General features: G+C 44.7%; 1 protein-coding gene across 1 annotated transcript; it reads right to left on the reverse strand.

Annotated features, from left to right (window-relative positions):
- Window positions 1-1,665: 1,665 nt before the first annotated feature.
- On the reverse strand, window positions 1,666-10,423 carry LOC310709818 (quinone oxidoreductase-like protein 2). The gene is given in 8 exon segments (XM_083509860.1): window positions 1,666-1,836; window positions 2,655-2,712; window positions 2,817-2,869; window positions 2,871-2,999; window positions 4,365-4,446; window positions 5,544-5,639; window positions 9,500-9,546; window positions 10,126-10,423. Coding segments are annotated over 8 exon segments (591 nt in total). The 5' UTR covers window positions 10,183-10,423; the 3' UTR covers window positions 1,666-1,767.
- Window positions 10,424-20,821: the final 10,398 nt, after the last annotated feature.

Raw genomic sequence — 20,821 nt, forward strand, 5'->3', positions numbered from 1 at the left:
ACCTGAAGCGTATGTAACCTGAAGCGTATGTAACCCGAGGTACCATTGTATATAGAAATCAGGCTACTGATTCTGTTTTGTGTGGAATGGTTTTATATGTTGTTATTATAGTTTTTATAATTGGACACAGTGCTATTTTTCTAGAACAACAGGTGCCGGAACTTGCCTTGAGCGGGTGATGCTTGAGCTGGCCAATGTGTCTTCTGGCTTAAAAACCACAAAACCATGTGGAAGGCAGTAATACAGAACTTCGGGCAATGCCTTGTTCGGCTCTCACTCCGTGGGACCTGCCTTCCATTGACATAGTCGCAGCAGGTGCTGTAACTCCAATGATTTGACTTCCCGCTGTGGCGATCACACAGGGTCCCTGGACATTTCACCGTCTATTGATCCCTGTGCCACCACTTTATTTCTCGCTGCCACCACCCAGGCCCTATCTGGTACAATACTGAGTCCAGCCAGGGTTAAATTGGAACATAAACTTCTGTTTATTTATTGCAGTTTAACAAGCATGTGGTTTCATAAACGGTATCGGTCCATTACAATCATGGGTTGCCTATCCAGACCTATAACTTCCGCAACCTGCTCTCACTCACTAAACCACCTCTCAGATATTTACTTGTCTTCCTAGCCCCTAACTGTCCCTGACTCAGCTTATTTCACTACACTAACTCAACCTACCCACAGACTCTGTCCCACTCCAACCAACTCCCAACAAACTCCACCCTTCACTCCTCCCAGAGCTGGTTTTATAGTCCCTCTGACTCCACCCCCTGGGTTCTGATTGGGTAATTTGTTTTAACTATTTCACCTCCAGCACTCTCATATGTTAACGTCACACCACCGTCCCCCAAGGCACACTCTCCTGTTGTCTCCTGAAGCAGGCGGATGCCGACTCACTCACATGTGAGAATTAGCTTGGCAGAGCAGGAGTGGAGGAGGAAATGAGGATTACTGAAGTTTACAACACCAGTAGACCTGGTGCCTTCTCCATCCTGCAGTACACCTGGCTTCTCATTTGCCAGCCTTGAGACGTATACAAAACAGGGCAGCAGAGGCAGCAGCAGCAGCAGCAGCAGCAGCAGTGGAGGTAAAGGGTTTTGCCGGCAAGTCACTTTGGCAGATGGTTGAGCCTTTGTCTTCTACCCCTCTTTTCTTCTTAGTCTAGCACAGGCATAGGCAAACTCAGCCCTCCAGATGTTTGGGGACTACAACTCCCATCATCCCTGACCACTGGTCCTGTTAGCTAGGGATGATGGGAATTGTAGTCCCAAAACAGCTGGAGGGCCGGGTTTGCCTATGCCTGGCCTAGCAGCAGCAAAAATAGGTGCTGAGCATGCCACTAGAGACAGCTCTACTCTGCTCCCTTCTATACTGTTCTTCCTCCAAAGAACTCAGAGTGGTTCCTAAGCAGGCAGTCTCCCTTGCAGGCAACTTAGAGGGACAGAAATGTCTCGTTCTCTAGGCTTGAATACTCTAGGAGTGTAGTCTGCCAGCACTGCTGCTGCTGCTGCTCCAATATTTTTTGAAGATGGCAAGAAAGCTGGGTGAAGACAAGGGTATAAATACAACACTGTTGGGTTCTGACAGGTAGACGCTATACGGATACCATGCATTCAGCGGGTGGGCCTGCACATTATCCTATCCGCTCCCATAATCCAAAACTGCCTTAGTGGCTTAAGTGAATCATTTGGGTTTCATGGTGGCAGTCTCCTTCCTCTTCAGCGGGATGGAGCCAAGGGTGGTTTCCTCCCAAAAAAGACAGGCTTAACTAACGGGGATGACCACCTTTCCTGTAGACTTATGCTGCGTCACATGTGCAAAGGCTTCATTTACCTAAAAAGAATTCAAACACAAAGGCCCGAGAAGTTTTGCAAAGATGCCAGTGTACACATATCTCTGCAGCAACGCTCAAGCATTGTGCGCAACAAATGAAGAAAGCAGGTCACATTTACAAACATGCGCTCAAAGCGCTAGAACATCAGGCCCCTTTGAGGCTACTAAACAGCTTTTTAGGGCAGCCAAGTACAATCCTTAATCGTTGCCAGTTCAGTTAAGTTGTGGGTGAACCTATCAGACGACACAGCGATTCTTCAAACAGCTCTTGTTTATTCAGAGGCCAGAACAGAACTGAGCTGAAGGGCTCAGTCAGCCTGCTTATATAGAGCTCCAGTACAACGTTACTGTAGCAACTTTCTAAAACTATCCAATCACTGAACGTCACTTTCGATCCTTCATTTGCATAACTATCTACAGTATCCCCCTGCTGGCCCAGGGTGAGAACTTCAGTACATAACAAGTTCCTTTTGGCTTTATGCTAAAGGGCCAACCAGATTTAAACAGGCTAGGGAAGCCACAGGCTACCACATTGTTCCTGGGACATCTGTCACTGAAATGGCCTTGCCTTGCTTCTGTCTGTTTAAGATGGTTTTGTGGTTTTATTTTGCCCTGTCATGCATTTGGCTATGTCATCTTTTATCATTAAGAGCAGTATATAAATTAATAAATATATGAAATACATACTAACCAGATGGCACAGCAATTGGACTTCTTCAGATATTGGCCACGAAGAAGCCAGAATTATACAAGGTCAGAAACAAACCCCCTCAAATAGCACTTCTCCAACCTGGTGCCCTCCAGACGTTTTGGACTACATTGTGCTGGTTCCCACACAGGTATCCCAAAATATAATTGGCCAATTTGGAGGGGGATCTTTGGAGATGGTTTAGAGCTCACATCCAGGTAAACCCTCCAAGATGGAAGGGCCTTTGTAGGTCATCCTATGGCGTGTGAAGTAGCTGCAGGCCCCAGGTCACCTGTGAAACGCCTCCTTGAAGATGTCCCCGCCAACAGTGTCAATGACCATATCCGGCTCCATTGTTCTCAGTCAGCTTCATCACTTCTTCTCTCCGGCTGGCGCTGCTGTAATTCACACTTTGGACAGCCCCTTTCTGGAGAGCCAGATCGCATTTGCTGTCACTACCTGCTGCTGCTATCACCTGCAATCACAGTCTCTGAATGTTACCACAACTCTGTTTAGGTCCTTGTCTGATGGCAGGAATTTAACATTAATGATGTTTTCTGCTGGGACGAACCCTCTAACGGCTAATTCAGTTTTCTTGAGAATATAAATGCTCTGTTGTGCTGGAGAAAGAAGATCTTTGTGCATGTATACAGGTAGGATGATGAGTTTTTGTTTATTTAGAATTAGATTTTTGTTTATTTTTGTTTATTTAGAATTAGATTTCTGCAAGAGTATGTTGTTTTAGGAGTAGTTTCTTGCTTAGGGATCGGGTTTTCTCTTGATTTTCCCGCGGTTCCATTCGGGAGCGCTAGTTGCTCTGTTGAGTTATGAAGCCTAGCCTTATGGAGTTATGAAGCCTAGCCTTATCGAGGCGACAGGACAGACAGCCAACAGTCTTTAAGGTCCTTAAGGTGCAGTTTTGGGGTCTTGAAGAGGCTAAAACTAATAAAAACGCTTAGTTGAAATCGGAGGCTCTAATTAGGCTGCTACCTCCGTCGCCATCTTGGCCTCCTTCCTGGTCACTGACCGTATTAAAGATATTTGATTTGATTTGACCTGCAATCACAGAAGATACAGACACACACAAAGATTGCCTTCCAGCTGCTGTGGCAGGGAAACCTTTTGCCATTACTCTTGAATGAGTGTTGAAGCAATGATTCTTCAACATCAACTTTGTTGGACTGGTCATGTTGTGCGGATGCCTGATGCTCGTCTTCCAACTACTCTATTCCGAACTTAAAAATGGAAAGTGTAATGCTGGTGGTCAAGAAAAGAGGTTTAAAGACTGTCTCAAGGCAAATCTTTAAAAATCTAGTATAACCACTGACAGTTGGGAAACACCGGCCTGCAAGTGCCCCAATTGGAGAACAGCCTTTACCAAAGGTGTCATGGGCTTTGAAGACACTCGAACTCAGGATGCAAGGGAGAAACGTGCTAAGAGGAAGGCATGCTTGGCAAACCCTCACCGTGATCATCTCCCACCTGGAAACCAATGTCCCCCACTGTGGAAGGACGTGTGGATCCAGAATTGGCCTCCGCAGTCACTTATGGACTCATTAAAACCATGTTTATGGAAGACAATCTTACTCGGCTATGAGTGATCGCCGAAGAAGAAGAAGAAGAAGAAGAAGAAGAAGAAGAAGAAGAGTTTAAAGAGCGCAACAGCAGCCACTCGGAAGGAAAATAAAAGAAAACTAGGCATAATTGCATGAATCCAAGAAAGGGGAGGAGACTCCTTTCCCCTGCAGCCTGGGGGATTGTAGAACCATCCATAATGCCATCTGAGTCTAAAGGCCAGCTGTAGTTCACCCCCTCCTGATGAACATGGACGGGGGCCTACCTTTGCCTTAAGAACGTTGGTTGCAACATACACAGTGGCAAGTCCAGTGGCGCCAGCAGCTGCTGTCACCAAAACAGTCTCCCTGTAACAGTCAGAACCCACCACAAGGCAGCAGGAGACTGGAGAGGCCACACAGACCTTCCTTATCCAAAACACAGCGACATAAAAAGATAGGTAAATCAGAGCATATCAGGCATGTATCCCCCGTAGCCTGATTTAAAGAATCCTCCAGCTATATATTATGCTCGTCAAGTGAAAAGCAGTCATGTGTAAACCAAGTTCTGAGATGGTTGAGAATTGTGAATGATTCTCAGGAGGCAGGAGAGGAAGCTGGAGGGGGTGGAGAAAGTGCCGGCTGGCTGCCTTTCTCCAACAGTTGGTTGTTTGATCTCTGCTGATCTTAGTCCTTTTCTCTCCCCACTACACTCCATAGGGACAGCTAGCTGCTGAAGAGACATAGGCTAAACAGATAAGCAATAGATGGAGAAAGGAACCATGCCCTCTTCCTGTTTCTGGGGAGTCTTAAGAATTTTCACCAGTCAAAGCCTGACTCAGGACTCAGATACACAGCTGCAAATAAAACATTTTAAATGTTTTGTAAAGTGTGATAGAAAAATGTGACACCAGATGGTGACAGTGAGCTTTGCAAAATCCAATGTATTTTTCAGAAGGTTTTTTTAAAAAGCATTTTTGCAGCTTTTTTTTTATATGTGTGTGGATTCCATCTTAGACACAGCTACTGGATTCTTCCTTCTCATTTCTTGCTGCCTCTTTCTCCTGCTTGCCTGCCCCACTTTTATACAACAGTCTATCTCCCTGGTTGATTTATTATTTAGCCAGCATTTTGCTAACTTTATTGTTCCCATAGTAACAAAGCACCGACTCCCTGCCTGGAAAAGCAGCCATTTTATATTATAGCCACCAACAAAATCAAAACATTTCTTCACGCTGATCTACAGTATTTGCATCATTTGCTGTAACAGCTATATCGGCAAAAGATCCGAAATATAGAGCAACAACCCTGAACTTTACTCAAAATGCTGTGCTGATCTGGTTATTCCCCTCACCATACACCAAAGAATGTCTCAAGGCAGCCAGCAACTGCAACAGGAAACTGAATTTTGTTGGCCAGTCATAATAAGGTTTAATCGCACTGATCTGTGTGCCTCCTCCCCTTACCCTGACTGCATCTTTGCTCTCCGTTCAAGGGCCAGAATGGGTGTGCCATAGGAGATGGGCAGAGTGGCAGCATCTTCATAAGCCACTCCAGAGGAGCTCCACAAAAGAGACAAACAAAAATACCAAACTTCCCAAAAAAGGTCTTTCTTTCTTTCCAAAGGCCTTTCCCACCCCTCTGGTTTTTTGTTTTGAATGTTTATTTTGCTCAGACGGTCATTTACCCTCGCTAGATTCAACATGTTGCTATCTGCCTTATTGCAGGGCAGATTTGAGGGTAAACCGTACGCGGAACGAGTCTGCCCCTGCGGCTTGATGGAGGTAGAAACTGTCTCTCATGCCTTGTTAGGCTGCCGTTTCTACGGGGATAGACGCTCGGTATTTATTACCCCTGCTATACAAAAAATCTCCAAATGAATCCAAACTTCAATGTCTAAAATCCCTGGTAGAGGACAAGGATCCTGAGATCACGTTAAGGGCAGCCAAATTCTATGCGATTGCCATAAAAAAACAAGCTGTGCTATCATAATGATTAAGGTTTAAAATGATAATTTTAGGTTATATGTTAGTGACTAAGTTTATATATATATATTTTTTAACTGTTGCTATATCTGTATTGTCCCTGTTCTACCTAATTGCAAATTCAAATGTATCCCTTTCGTGTTTTATGAATTCCTTGATATTGTATGTGAGCTGGAACTGGTCTGTGACCGAAATAATAAAATTCATTCATTCGTTTATTTTGCTCTAGGTTAGGACTTTCTAAATAGATAAGCACAAGTCCAAGGTTGCTGTCTACTGTATCTCACCCTGGTCTTCAGCAACGAAGAGGTCCAGGGTGTTGCAGCCACACCCTTGTTCATAAGGCACTGTAGCAGATGTCACAGAGTACCAATTTTTTCCATCTATAAAACACCCCCATGTATAAGATGCCCCCTATTTTGGGGGACTTGGATTTAAGAAAATGGCCTCAGCAGTATCTGTGTATAAGATGCCCCCTAATTTTTGACATAATTTATTAGGGGGGGGGGACCTAGTCTTATACATGGAAAAATATGGTAATTTCACTGCAATTGAAGCAGTCCTGCAGTTGAATGCCAACCCAAAGTTGCACAGACAACCCCCTCTTAACACATCTGGAGAAGTGAGGTAGCTTCGGCCAATATTTTGATGGATTAGACATCTACACGCTGCAACCCTAAAGAATGATACTTTGGGGGCTTGTTTTCAATTACCTTTTGATCTGCAATGTACCGTATTTTTCGCTCTATAGGACACACTTTTTCCCCTCCAAAAATTAAGGGGAAATGTGTGTGCGTCCTATGGAGCGAATGCAGGCTCCTTGGCTTCAGCGATAGCAACGCGAAGCCTCTGAAGCGCAGAGGGAGCGCTCCCAGTCCCACCAGGAGATGCTGGGGACTGAACCTGATGCCTTCTGCATGCTAAGCAGTTGTTCTACCACTGAGCTCCTAGCTCACAATATCGCTGTCAGGATAAAATGGAGAAGGTGGAGGCTGAAGTGTATGGAGGAAAGGTGGGATAGAAGTATAAGAAGGAATAAAGTATGTAAACTAGCCTATAAGTGAATAAGCTACAGTATATTTTTAACTTACTCTCCTAATAATTTGTATATAAATTATAAAAGTGGTATATAAATTTTGTTCAATAAAAAAGAGGAAATGTTCAGTCTTTCAAAGAGTATGTTATGGCTGAGCCTTCATTGCTGAAACTCCCAACAGCATTTTCATGCTCACAAACACCTAATGAAGGAACCATTGTGACATAACCCATTCAAGCAGAGTGAAGGGGCAACAGGCTGTCAACAGTGGCAGTAGTTGGGAGCTCCCAGCTATTGAAAAGCCACATAGAGTCTTTTCATACTGCCTGAGGAATTAATCCCTTATTTAACGTTCATAATTGCTGGATCGATTTAACAGGACTGGAGCTAACATTTGCTTGGATTTGGCACCATTGATAGGGAATTGCCTGCTGCGTCCTCCGCTTTGAAGTCACCCTGGTCTTTGGGCCTCCAGCACCTTCTTCAGCATGTCCAACCCATCTAAGAGGCGTATGATACTGGTGTTCCACTGGGTTAAGAAGAAGCCCCTGACAGAGAAGCCGTGCTCTACCATCTCGACCAGACCTTCTGCCTCTGCACCGGCTTGCAACACTCCTCACATTTCACCCTACTTCACGAGGAGCAAGACACAACCCGCTCCGCTCAGGAGGTCCAGCAGGCACAAGGTGCTGCGATTGCCGAATCTCACCGACCCCAAGTTTTTAAGATCTGTCATTGGCAGCGTTGGCCAGAAGAGAGCCCGCAGGTGTGGCAAGCAAAAGAAGACTCCAGCGGGAACAGGAAAAGGGGTGAGTGCTAGGCTAGAGGCAAGAAGGCTCCAAAGCTATTTGCAGGGTGGGATTGCTTTGGAAGATGCCTTCTCACAATCTCTACCCTTGAACCACGTAAGGACATAAGAAGTGCCTGCTGGATGAGGCCACATTGGCCTGTCTAGTCCAGCATTCTGTTCTCACAGAGGCCTGTGGAAACAAGAGCATACTGTATTCCCTTCCTGCATCTTCCAGCAACTACTATTCACAAACGTTACTGCCACTGACTGTGGAGGTAGAGCATAGCCATCGTGCCTAGTGGCCATTGATAGCCTTCTCCTGCATAAAACCATCCAAGTTGGTGGCCGTCACAGCTGTCTGTGGGATTGAGCTTCCAGAGGGGTATCTGAGCATGCCTGCTGCAGGAAAAACAGGCATTAAAAGCACATTTCTCCCAAAGAATCCTGGGAATTGCAGTTTGTAAAGGGTGCTACAAATTGTAGCTATGCGGTAGAAGGGTAATCTACAGTTCCCAGGATTCTTACAGGGGAGAAGCGATAATGCTTTTAATGTATGGCGTGTACACAGCCTCAAATTAGCTGCACCAGCTCTGTAATACTAGAGCAAAGATTATAATGCATATTGTTGTTGTACTTTTATAAATATTATAAAACCCATTCCTGCAAGCCATGTAGTCTGGAATAAACTCAGTCACCCCTCCCATCATTAATTGTTTCTACTAGGTGGGGAGGGGTGTTGGATCTGCTTCCCTGCCTTGAAGAAAGGCGCAGGTCAGATGTGTGCCCAGACCTGGCCACGCTTCGCAAGAGAGGTGTGTTGGTTCAAGGTGGCCACGCTGCCTGCAACTTGCACTCCTTCCTGACGTGTCTTCCCCAATCCCCTTCTTCCAGAGGCTGTGTTGACGTTTTCCATCACGTGGAAGACAAACTTGCGGAACTACCTCGAGGCTCAGGCAGTGGTGGAAACCCTCCTCAAGCATGAGACGCCAGAGAGCCTCTTGCAATACGGAGGGATCAAAGCAGCTGTGGAGTCTCTCCTACCATACACGGCACTTCCAGAGGCCGGGCCGGTTACTGCAGGCCTCCATGTTCCTTGATTTCATGTGACAAAACATGAAGTTGCCTGACGCCGCCAAGTGGGATGAAGAGATGGACACGTGATGAGCTTTATTTATTTATTTATTTATTATTCATTTTATCGAGAACAAATTAGAAAAAAATACAAATATACAAAAAAAGGAAAATACATGTAACCAATAGAAAATTAGAAAACATTTTACCTCTTCTCATATTTACAATTATTTGCACCTCTACAAAACAATATTCACAATAAGGAAAAGAAATGAAAGGTAAAATATAAAAGAAAAGAACAAGAAGAAGATAAAGAAAAGGAAGAAGTAAGATCAAGAACGAGAATTTTAAAAGTAGATAAGTATTCACTATACACAGCCATTTCCAATCTATATTTATGGAAGGGGCTCCGTTTCTCCTGCCGCTTCGCTGAAGGGGCGCTGAGCAGAGAGGGGGAGAATTTTTTTTTCTTGTTCTCCCCCTCTAAAACAAGGTGCGTCCTATGGTCGGGTGTGTCCTATAGAGCGGAAAATACGGTACTCCTCTGCCAGAGCTTTGGTATTGGCCACACCAATTACACGACCCCCCCAGTCCAAAAGCCATCAGTGGAAAGCTATCAACACACGAGATAATTTGATGCCCTACCATTTCTCTCCGCAAAACAGTAAAACATCCAGACATGTTGAAAGCAGCGCTCTTGACCTGACAGCAGCGGCTTTGCAAGCATTTTGCCAACCCCCCTGGCTCTAATCCAAATGGCAAACTGGGATATGGGAGCTAACAGGATCTGTGCAAGCAGCACCACCCAGGGCAGCCCCTGAACTATTTGATACCTTTGCCTTGCACGACTCCATGTCTCTGCTTCTGGCCTCCTTAAGTGCGACAGAGCGAAGTCCGCCCTAACTGAATCTGTTGCACAAATATTGTTGATTTAATATAAGGCTAATATTGCTTAATGTAATGAAACTCGTTAAGCCGGTTCCCTAAAAACAATTTTAAAGAATAGCATTCAATAAACTTTCCTTTGGGGGGGGGGGGAAATACATTTAAAATGTGATTCAGTCTGGTGAAATGATTTCCATTCCAAACATGGGACAAATAAGGAAATATTAGTCATTTTTGCCAGAATTCTCTTGACACCTCCAGCCCCAATGAATTCCTCTTGCCTCCTTTAGGCTGTTGACAGCCTCACCAGTCTCCATCACATCCCCAGAAAACTCCATTCCTAAAAAGAGAACATCAGGAATAGTGTTGGCTGCATATATTATCTGTTGCTTCTGCACCTACTGTGATCTTCATTCAATGGACCGAACATACAGAATACAGATGCTAACAATGAATAACAACGGTGAAATAATCCTTCTTTCCTGACTGCATTTTCCTGCCTGCCAGTTTTGCAAATTATAGCACACACAGTACATGCTTGGGCATATCACAAAATACACAACTTTAATAGAAATCAGTGCTGAGGGATGACCAGAAGGTGTCACTACAAGCACAATAAAGAGAACGTTGAACAAAGTTTTTCAAAAATGGACGGAAAGGTTGAATTATTATTATTATCATCCCCACTCCTCCCAGAGCAGAGCTGACGCACAAGGAAACAAGTCAAGTAATGTGCAGCAGGTAAAAACATCCTTCCCCTGCTCTCTGCTGAGTAACAATGTAAAAATGTGATAAGCCGCTTATGTATACATGTGGCGGTTGCAGCCCCATATTGTCACTGGTCCTGCCCCCTTTTTTATTTGTGTTTTTATTCATTAAATTTATATATTGCCCTTCATCTCAGGGCAGTTCACAACGTAAAAATGCAATATAAAAAAACACCAAAATACATAATTAAAATAACAACAACAACAAACCAATAATTCCCCACCCCCGCCCCCACACACAACACATTTAAAAGAGCATTGGATGTCAATAAGCCAAAGACATAAAGGTGTGCAATGAAAACACCAGGTGAGCTTCCCTGGGGAGAACGCAAATGAGGAGCCACCGCAGAAAAGGCCCTGTTCTCATGTTGCCACCCTCTGGACCGCTCATGGAGGAGGTACATGAAGAAGGGCCTTAGATGATTATCTCAAGGTTCGGTTAAGTTCTTTTCTTAAACGAGGATGCACTGGTTGCATCCTCAGTCTCGCTGGGCTGCCTGAAATATTCTTGTACACTTTCCCATTCACCAGTGATCACAGATGAGTAAGAATCATTTATTTATTTAGGAAATAATTACAGAGCTCTGCAAGCAGTATAGTAATAACTTTGTAAATTAAAAAAACAGCTAAAATCCATAAACCAGTGGAATAGACATAAAAATATAATCATTACAAACAAAGGTAACATTTAAAAAACTATTAAAACCTGGGTAGACTGGGGGAAAATAGCATTTTTAGCAGGCATCAAAAGCAACATAGCAAGGGCACCTGCAATGTCAATAGGCAGGGAATTTTACAGCAGAAGTGCTGACACTTTACAGGTACAATTCCTCAGCAACGGACATTATGTGGCAATTGTAAAAGTGCAAGTTAGGCAGATTGGAGCGATCAAATCATCATGTACGGGGCATGGCAATCCCTTAAATGAAACTGATCCCAAGCTGTTAAGGGCTTTATATACCCATATTAAAGGTAAAGGGACCCCTGACCATTAGGTCCAGTCGTGGCCGACTCTGGGGTTGCAGCGCTCATCTCACTTTACTGGCCAAGGGAGCCGGCCTACAGCTTCCAGGTCATGTGGCCAGCATGACTAAGCCGCTTCTGGCGAACCAGAGCAGCGCACGGAAACGCCGTTTACCTTCCTGCTGGAGAGGTACCTATTTATCTACTTGCACTTTGATGTGCTTTTGAACTGCTAAGTTGGCAGGAGCAGGGACCGAGCAACAGGAGCTCACCCCGTCACGGGGATTCGAACCGCCGAACTTCTGATCGGCAAGTCCTAGGCTCTGTGGTTTAACCCACAGCGCCACCCGCGTCCCTTTCATACATAATACCCATATTAGAACCTTTAATTTCACCCAGTAACAAATCAGCGGTCAGTGCAGATCTTTGAGCAGTTTTGCCAAGAGGCCTGGCCGGCAAACATTTCTAACCCAAAAATGAGGTGGTTCTTTAAATCTTTTTGGGTTACTTATGTACCACAATTTATTCATAGAAGTTGTTAGTCTCATAAAAAGGAGTATTGTTGGCTAGTAACTTTTGTCATCTTACTTGCAAGACTGGCTCATATCCCACTGACTTCTTTTAAGCAATACAGTGGTACCTTGGTTTATGAACTTAATCCATTCCGGACGTCCGTTCTTAAACCAAAGCTTTCTTAAACCAAAGCGTGCTTTTCCATAGCAGCGGAGGACTCAATTTACAAATAGAACACACTCAACAGGAAGTGAAACATGTTCTGCTTCCAAGACAATGTTCACAAACCAAAACACCTACTTCTGGGTTTGCAGCGTTCTTAATCCAAGTTGTTCATAAACTAAGCTGTTCTTAAACCAAAGTACCACTGTATAACATATTCAGGACTGGAGTTTCTGCAGCTGAAGAAACGCTGACTAAGGTCTGTCCAAACATTCCTGCAAGCCCTAAAAAAAGATTTCACAGCTCCCATAGGGAGCATGTTGTACTGCTTGAAATTATCATTGTTCCATTCTGGCTAAATATGTAAGCGAATAAAGTGCTAAAATTGGGTGAGCAGCAATCACAAGACTGGGAGAGCAACGTCATATTGCATATCCAGTGCAAACAAACAGCATTTGTGTTCAAGAAATAAGTACAGATCTTTGCCACCACTGTTGCAAAGGCAGCTACTCACTGTCATGGAGTCTGTTCTTCCTGTGCATGCTGACTAAGAAATAAGTCACTTCAAGTTCAATAGGGCTTACTTGTGTGCATGGGACTGCAGCCTCAGTGACCTTTTATTTTTAATTTATTTTTTACCCTCCTCTGCTCTCTTACCAGCTTAATCAGCCGGGTTTAGCAGGAGATAGCACTCATCTCCATGCTGTGAAAAAGCAAAAAGTGCCACCGAATGATTCCGATGAATCAAGAATCTATGGGAGCCACAAGAAAGGGCAGTCTTTGTTTGTTTCTGGTTAGCTGGCAGTCCTACTTCATAGTTGCATTGGTCCAAATATTTTATCTGACTAGTGCACTCTCTTAGGATGTTATTAGGATGTTTCTCATACTCTGTGTGTAACCTAAACCTCCTCTCCTGTGTTTCTTCTTCTGACTTCATTATTTCATGCCCTATCCTAAGCTGCAGGCAGTTGCCCCTGGAGGTACATAATGACCTAGAAAGTGTGTGTTTTTCTGGGAGAAAGGGAAATGCTGAATTAAAATTCTTGTAGAAAATGTTGCTTTAAAATCCAGTGGCTTGTGGTTGTTGTTTACTCATTTCTCCATCTGATCCCTCACTGGCCTGGTTTGCACATCACGCTGAACTGGAGTACAGCTTGCCATCACGACTCCTTAACCAAGACCTGTAACTATAAGGAAAACCTTGGCTACGCATTGTGGCCATGGAGGAGAGACCCTAACTATGATCCCAGGCTTGGACAATACGCTAGACCAAACCAAAAAAGCCAGGGTTGGGGCAGCAATGCAGCTACAATCTCCTCCTCAGGAACCAGCACGTTCATGAATTTGCACTGCCATGGTTTAGCTTACCCTGGTTTGAGGGCACAACCAGTCCCTCAGACATGCTATTTAATATTCACTCATCCCATGCGGATCCCATGCGTCCATGTGGGACGTGGGTGGCGCTGTGGGTAAAACCTCAGTGCCTAGGGCTTGCTGATCGTATGGTTGGCGGTTCGAATCCCTGCGGCGGGGTGAGCTCCCGTCGTTCGGTCCCAGCTCCTGCCCCCCTAGCAGTTCAAAAGCACCCTTAAGTGCAAGTAGATAAATAGGTACCGCTTTCTAGTGGGAAGGTAAACGGCGTTTCCGTGTGCTGCGCTGGTGCCGGCTCGCCAGAGCAGCTTCGTCACGCTGTCCACGTGACCCGGAAGTGTCCCCGGCCTCTTAAGCGAGATGGATGCGCAACCCCAGAGTCGGACACGACTGGCCCGTACGGGCAGGGGTACCTTTACCTTTACATCCCATGCTATATTGATCTTCAGTCAGGCATTAGTGAAATGTTAGCTTTCCACAGTGCTAATATTACAGCACTAACTCACAACCCTGGTGCTGTTTCAGCTGTTCAAGGTTCAAAGCACTATTCCGGATGAGTGACAGGCCTTTGGACAGTTTGTAATCAGAGTTCCACAGGTAGAGAACTCACAACCATAGGGTGAAAGTACTCCTGTTATTGCAGGAGTGAGGAAACCATGGCAACGACTATCTTTTCCATGATATGAAAAGCCCTGGACCACACAAGAGGGGCCTTCACTGCAGCATCTCCCCAAACCAGTGCTAACCCTTAGGAAACTGTGCCAATACCTTTATGGGTCGTTCACTGGCGCATCCAGGGTTTCCCACAGCAGTGCAGAAGGACTGGATGTTGCTGCAGTAGCTCAGATGCTGACAAGGCTAGATGAGGATCAGGCCTCAGCCGGAGAAACTCAGCAGCTCAGGAAAATTTCTACAGCTGCAATACTTATAAAACTTTATTCATCTTAGCAAGGTTTAGAAGCCCACAGTATACTGGGAAACATCAACGCCTCCGCCCAAAAGGTCCCCCCCCCCATTTTACAAAGGGATGAACAGAGACTTGCATGATTCTACTCAGTGATCCCTGAAAGAAGATCTGGACCCATACCCCACAGGCCTATACAGATCACTGGAATCAAAACGTGTATCAGACCCTCACAATTCACACCCCACAAACCTGTAAGGTCTGTGAGTTGCCAACTGAAAGTCCAGCACTTTCCCCGAATACCCAGGCATATGCATGCTTTAGAAAGCCATGCAGAATAATCTCATAGTGTGTTGGCAGTGAAAATGCTCTCTCTGCTGCAAGAGCCCAGTTTGCAGTCCAGTTTTTAAAACCACGTAAAACAATCTGGATTTTTAGCTCACACGAAGCCCAACGAATGGTAAACTTAGAACATATAACCAACATACACACTTGTTTATTTTGAACTGCAAGAAAAACCACTGTCTGATCTTTTCAGCAGCAAGATGCTTTTCCATTTTGTGGGATTCAGCGGTGCTTCACAGGGCAGCCAATTTTGGTTTATCCTTGTCAAGAGTGACGATCTGAGTTTGGTAGATTTGCACCACATGCTTCTCAGCTACAGGGGCACTTTTGTAAGATGTTTTTGCAAAGATCGAAGTGTGGAAATAATGAGTATATTATGGGCAGAAGGTAGCTGAAGGTCAGGGAGATGGATGTGGTGGCTGGTGGGGGGGTCAGTGTGGGTGCAGTGGCCAGTCTCTGGGAGATTTGAAGTAAATCAGCAACTATTTCAGACTCTGACCTAACAATACCAACAAAACAATATCCCTCCCAGTTATGCTGCTGAAACGAAGAAGGGGAGGTACCAGAGTGGATTTTCATAGGCAAGAACCATCAGCCTCAGTCAGTTCTAGTACTCAGAGCTAGGTAAAGGTACCCCTGACCATTAGGTCCAGTCGCGGACGACTCTGGGGTTGCGGCGCTCATCTCACTTTATAGGCCAAGGGAGCCAACGTTTGTCCACAGACAGTTTTTCCAGGTCATGTGGCCAGCATGACTAAGCTGCTTCTGGTGAACCAGAGCAGCGCACGGAAACGCCGTTTACCTTCCCGCCGGGGCGGTACCTATTTATCTACTTGCACTTTGACATGCTTTCGAGCTGCTAGGTTGGCAGGAGAGTACTCAGAGGTAAATTATACTGGCTCCAGGACCTTCTTGTCCTTTGCATCAGGCTCGGCTTGGTGGATGTCAAGGTTGTAGTAAGAAAACAAACGAAGTGGATCTCAGAAGCCTGAAGTCTGCCCACCCCTGGCGTATACAATCGATTGTGCCCCTTCTGACCTGTGCGCCTGCAGGGACCCCAGAGCTTGTGATCTCGCTACAGAGCAAGCCCTGCACAAAATACACCTAACCCAATAATGTCCACAGGGATTCCGGCTCTGGGATTAGACCAGGGTATGCTATTTATTTAATTAGAGACTCGTCTGAAATAAAAGGGTTTTGTTCTTCTCTTTGTACCTTCAAGAGACAGTTCACACTACTATTTACATGTAATAAATCAACAAATGCCTACTCACCTGGGCTGAGAACTAATAACGTCAAAGCAACTAGGCAAGCAAATCTTTCCACACCCAAAAAGAGAAGACTCTTTCACACCCAGCTCCCTTGTTCAGGCTATCCCTGCACCACGCTGTGGGTGGGCTAGTATCTATTTGTGCGGGCTAGCAAATTCTTTGGCCTGTTTTCAAGGCTTCTGTAAAAGCACTTCCTATGACGCAAACGCACTCTCATCTATTGTAGGATTGCCGCCCCTAGGGAGGCCAGCTGGGAAACTTACACAACTTTATCACATTTCTTTCGCCCAGAGAACTTGCTTAAGGCAGTCAGTGATGGTGGGATAACAAATCTGTTTCTCGTTTCGACGTCTGATAAGAGGCTTGAGGAAAGCTGAAAATGAACAGAACCCGAGACTATAAGCAGGGGTGGGTGGGAAGAAGACTTGCCTGAGAAAGCAGAGAATGGCTTTGAACAGAGATCAATATCCTGTTTAAATAGGGCGGCCACCTTTTGCCCCGTAAGTGGAGGTTCCAGATAATAACCCTAAATCTACACAAGCTGGAACACCCTTTGATATCTCCTCACCTGAACAACCTGCCAAAGTACCTGTAAGAAAAATCCTCTAAATGCCTCAAGCCTTGCCACTCCTTTACCTCATGTGGTTGCGGTGAAGAAGACAGGATGTCCCTGACAACCTTTTTCAGCTGAGTGCAAAGCGCTGCTAGATAGGTCTTCTGGGGCTGCCGGGGGACAAGGCTGCTCAGACAGGATCCAGACGTTCTCGGCCAAAAGCTTTCCTCCTGCAACACAAGAATGGGTACCAAGGTCACAATGTCATCCCACATACCACCATGCTCACTCCACATCCACAATTTTAAATATAAACACCATTAATGTATCCAACGTTTGTTGGCACATAAACATTCCCAATTTCAAGTTTGGCAAATGTCGACGACCTAACACAGATGCAACGGTGGTACCTCGGGTTAAGTACTTTATTCGTTCTGGAGGTCCGTTCTTAACCTGAAACTGTTCTTAACCTGAAGCACCGTTTTAGCTAATGGGGCCTCCTGCTGCCGCCGCGCCGCTGGAGCACAATTTCTGTTCTCATCCTGAAGCAAAGTTCTTAACCCGAGGTGATATTTCTGGGTTAGTGGAGTCTGTAACCTAAAGCGTATGTAACCTGAAGCGTATGTAATCCGAGGTACCACTGTATCTCTAAACTGTGGTAAGGAGAGTCCCTTCCACAATCCCTACAGAATCCTGTTCGTTCCTTTCCCTGGTTGGAGTTAACTATGGTACGATGTCACACATGAATTGGTACTAGCCAGAGTTAGCTTGAACCAGGGTTTGCAAACCAGTTTCTAACCCTGATTTAAAATAAAAAAATTCCTTCCAGTAGCACCTTAAAGACCAACTAAGTTAGTTCTTGGTATGAGCTTTCGTGTGCATGCACACTTCTTCGGATACACTGAAACAGAAGTTGCCAGATCCTTCTATATGGTGAGAAGGTGGGGAGGGGTATTAGAAGGGTGGTGGGAATGGGAGATTGGCAGATAGCTGAGATGAGCCTGTTGACGACTCTTAACGACTGCAATAGGAAAAGGCAAGGGGTGAGAAGGTGAAAAATGGCTTAGTCATGTATAATGAGATAAGAATCCAATGTCTTTGTTCATACCAGGTCTCTCCATGATTTTAAGTTTGGTAATGACTGGAAAGAGAAGCTGCTGAATTGCAACTCATTACCAAACTTAAAACCATGGAGAGACCTGGTATGAACAAAGACATTGGATTCTCCCAGACTCTGCAATTCCCTCCCACGAGAAGCCAGACTGGCTCCCTCCTTGTCTTTCTGCTGGCAGGTGAAGATTTTCTTCGCTTTAGGGAACTGATTGCTTCTAATGATAGGACTGTGCCCTTCATTTTTAAATTTGTCATCTTTTTTTAATAGATCTTATATATTTACATATCGCTTTAATTCTATTACTGTTTAATTGCTTTTTTAATTATCCCCCTCCCCATGTTTTTAGCCGTTCCTATTTTATCTGTGAGCTGCCTTGAGCCCCTGTCAAGGAAAAAGGCCAGGTATATACGAATGAATAAATGAATAAAAATAGTTGGTGTGTCATGTACATTTGTTACATAAGACGACAACTTCTTATGTCCCTTATCTTGTGAACTACCCTGTGATTTTCAGATAAAGGGCAGTATACAGATGTAATAAATAATAATAATAATTCTATTAGGCTTTTTCCAGATGGTTCCACCTGATATCGCAGGATAATTTACAGCTAAGCCATACAATAAATGAAGCCACATTACGTTGATCTGGGCTATTTTACTTGGCTGGTTTTGTCTGGGGTGGCAGTGTCTCTTCAAGATCTTAGAAGGCAGAGATCTCTTCCAGCCCTGATACCTGACATCCCTTTAAAATGGGGAGGCAGAGACTGCGGCAGGGCTCCCGTCTCTGTATGCAAAGCATGTGGCAGAGAAGTTGAGAAATCCTAGTCAATTAAATCTCCCCAATGGAAGCAGCCCCTGAATTGCCCACCGTCTGCAAGGAGGCGGTGGAATAAAATTGTTATTGCCTGAAAATGCTGGTACTTGAAGTTAGCAGGATGAACAACATGCATGTCTGAAAGCAAGACTCATATGCGAATCTATCAGTTTTTCAGTTATCTGAGATCCTCGGATGAAGGGCAGTATATAAATTTAATAAACAAATAAAAAATAAACAACTTACCTAACTGGGGAGAGCTATGAAAGAGTTTGAGGGGTACATTTTCAAATGGGTTTGTATCCTCCCAAGAAGGCTAGATAATTTATGGTGCTATTATAAGCCCTTCCTACTTTGGTCTGTATGGAGAGCTTTCTGAAAATAAATGGCAGTTCTTCATGTAGCAACTTAATTTTCAAATACAACGTATTGTTCATTTGTGCCCCTCCCCCAAATGGTACACTAAGCATTTATGGCAAGGCCAGGATTCAGGGGTGTTTCTAGATCAGGCATAGGCAAACTCGGCCCTCCGAATGTTTTGGGACTACAATTCCCATCACCCGTAGTTAACAGGACCAGTGGTCAGGGATGATGGGAGTTGTAGTCCCAAAACATCTGGAGGGACGAGTTTGCCTATGCCTGGGCTAGACTGTGATCTGTGTCCCAGAACAGACAAAATGTTGGGTGTCACTTCTAACCATCATTTGGCCAGTGGAAGAAACATGATGTCATGAAGTGCTTGACGTGTACATTTAATCAGAGTAGCCATGTCCGTCTGTTGTAGTAAAAACAGCAGTGGGCAGTGCTCGAAAACTAACCGCTATATTGTGCCATAAACTTTCAGAGGCCACTTTGTCAAGAAATACACATGCGGCTCCTCTCCCCCCCCCCCCCAGCATTTGGAGAGGAAGCTGGAAAGAGCAAACAGCGATGAGTTTCAAAGCCACACAGCAGCCTCTTTTGAGAGGTAGAAATTGAATGTCAGAGAATATATCCTGCAGACAGCTGGCAAGAGATGAAGGGGCAGAGCAGCAGCGATGGCAGTGACTTGGCTTTTAAATATTTAACCCTCTCTGCCCCCAGCGGGGCTGCACATCAGCCTCCATCCCTCATCAAAGGAGCTATTCATCTCCCCTTGGAGATGGCAAACCTTGGTATCCTGGTCTTCAAGTCACGCTCTTGTCTGCAGATGCCTCATGGAATGACTAATATCTGTGACTGACTTCCCAAGAAACTCATGAGTCAAAAGGTTCCAGAAACAGCTCTGCTCATCACTGATCTTTCTCTAGGGAACACTCTTGAGATGTTTCTGAAATAGTAAGCAAGCACAACAGCAGCCTAAGGACCGGTTGCTTAAACACAAGCATGGTGGTAATTTGGCAGCTGCAGTGCTTTGTGGGTCTCTTGCAGGCAAGAAGGAGCCACTGAAGAGCAAACCCCAAAGGCTGAAGGTGTAAAGATATAAGCTCTGCTGCGAAAAAGTATGGATGCTGTGAGCCGCTACCATCAAATACCATTCAAGGTCTATTTGTGCCTACAGTCTTCAGTCAAAGGGATCCTGATGGGATCCTAATCATAGGTCACACTGGTTGCATAAGAATGAAAAGTGATAAAATACATATTTCTGCATATTACTGTCATATGGGGCGGGGAGAGGCCACTGACCCTTCACATTCTGTCGACTGTTTCACTTAGACCTGTCCAGGTGTTACGTTCACCATCTGAGGCATCAATCAGTATCCAGCTTTTGGGATGTAGCCAGTTGGTGGCCAGAGGAAGAGACAGTTCAGTCGTGGTGCCCTGGGAGGTTTGCCTGGCACGCAGAAATTTCAGTATGCTTACTAGCAGCTATTACTGTATCCACTGGTTTTAATTTTTAATTTTACTGTTTTGGGTTTTTTACATGAGTGACATTTGTATTGGTGCTCTTGCAGCGTCCCTTTCTGACGTCTGCTAAAAATGTTCTTGTTTAGACAAGCCTACCCAGATGCTTAGAAAGTTTAGGTAATTTTAATCTGTTTTAGTATTTTAACCTTTGTATGTTTTAAAACATGGTTGTGAGTTTTTCCTCAGTTTTATTGTTTTATCATTCTGCAAACAGTTTTGAGGGGTTTTTTTGGGTTTTTTACAACCAAGCAGTGCATAAACTTTATGAAATAAATAAGTGTAAAGCTGTAAAGGGAGGGGGTTTGTGATGGGGA

The sequence above is a fragment of the Podarcis liolepis genome (genome assembly GCF_965112155.1).
Source record: "Podarcis liolepis genome assembly, chromosome: 6".
Classification (NCBI taxonomy): domain Eukaryota; kingdom Metazoa; phylum Chordata; class Lepidosauria; order Squamata; family Lacertidae; genus Podarcis; species Podarcis liolepis.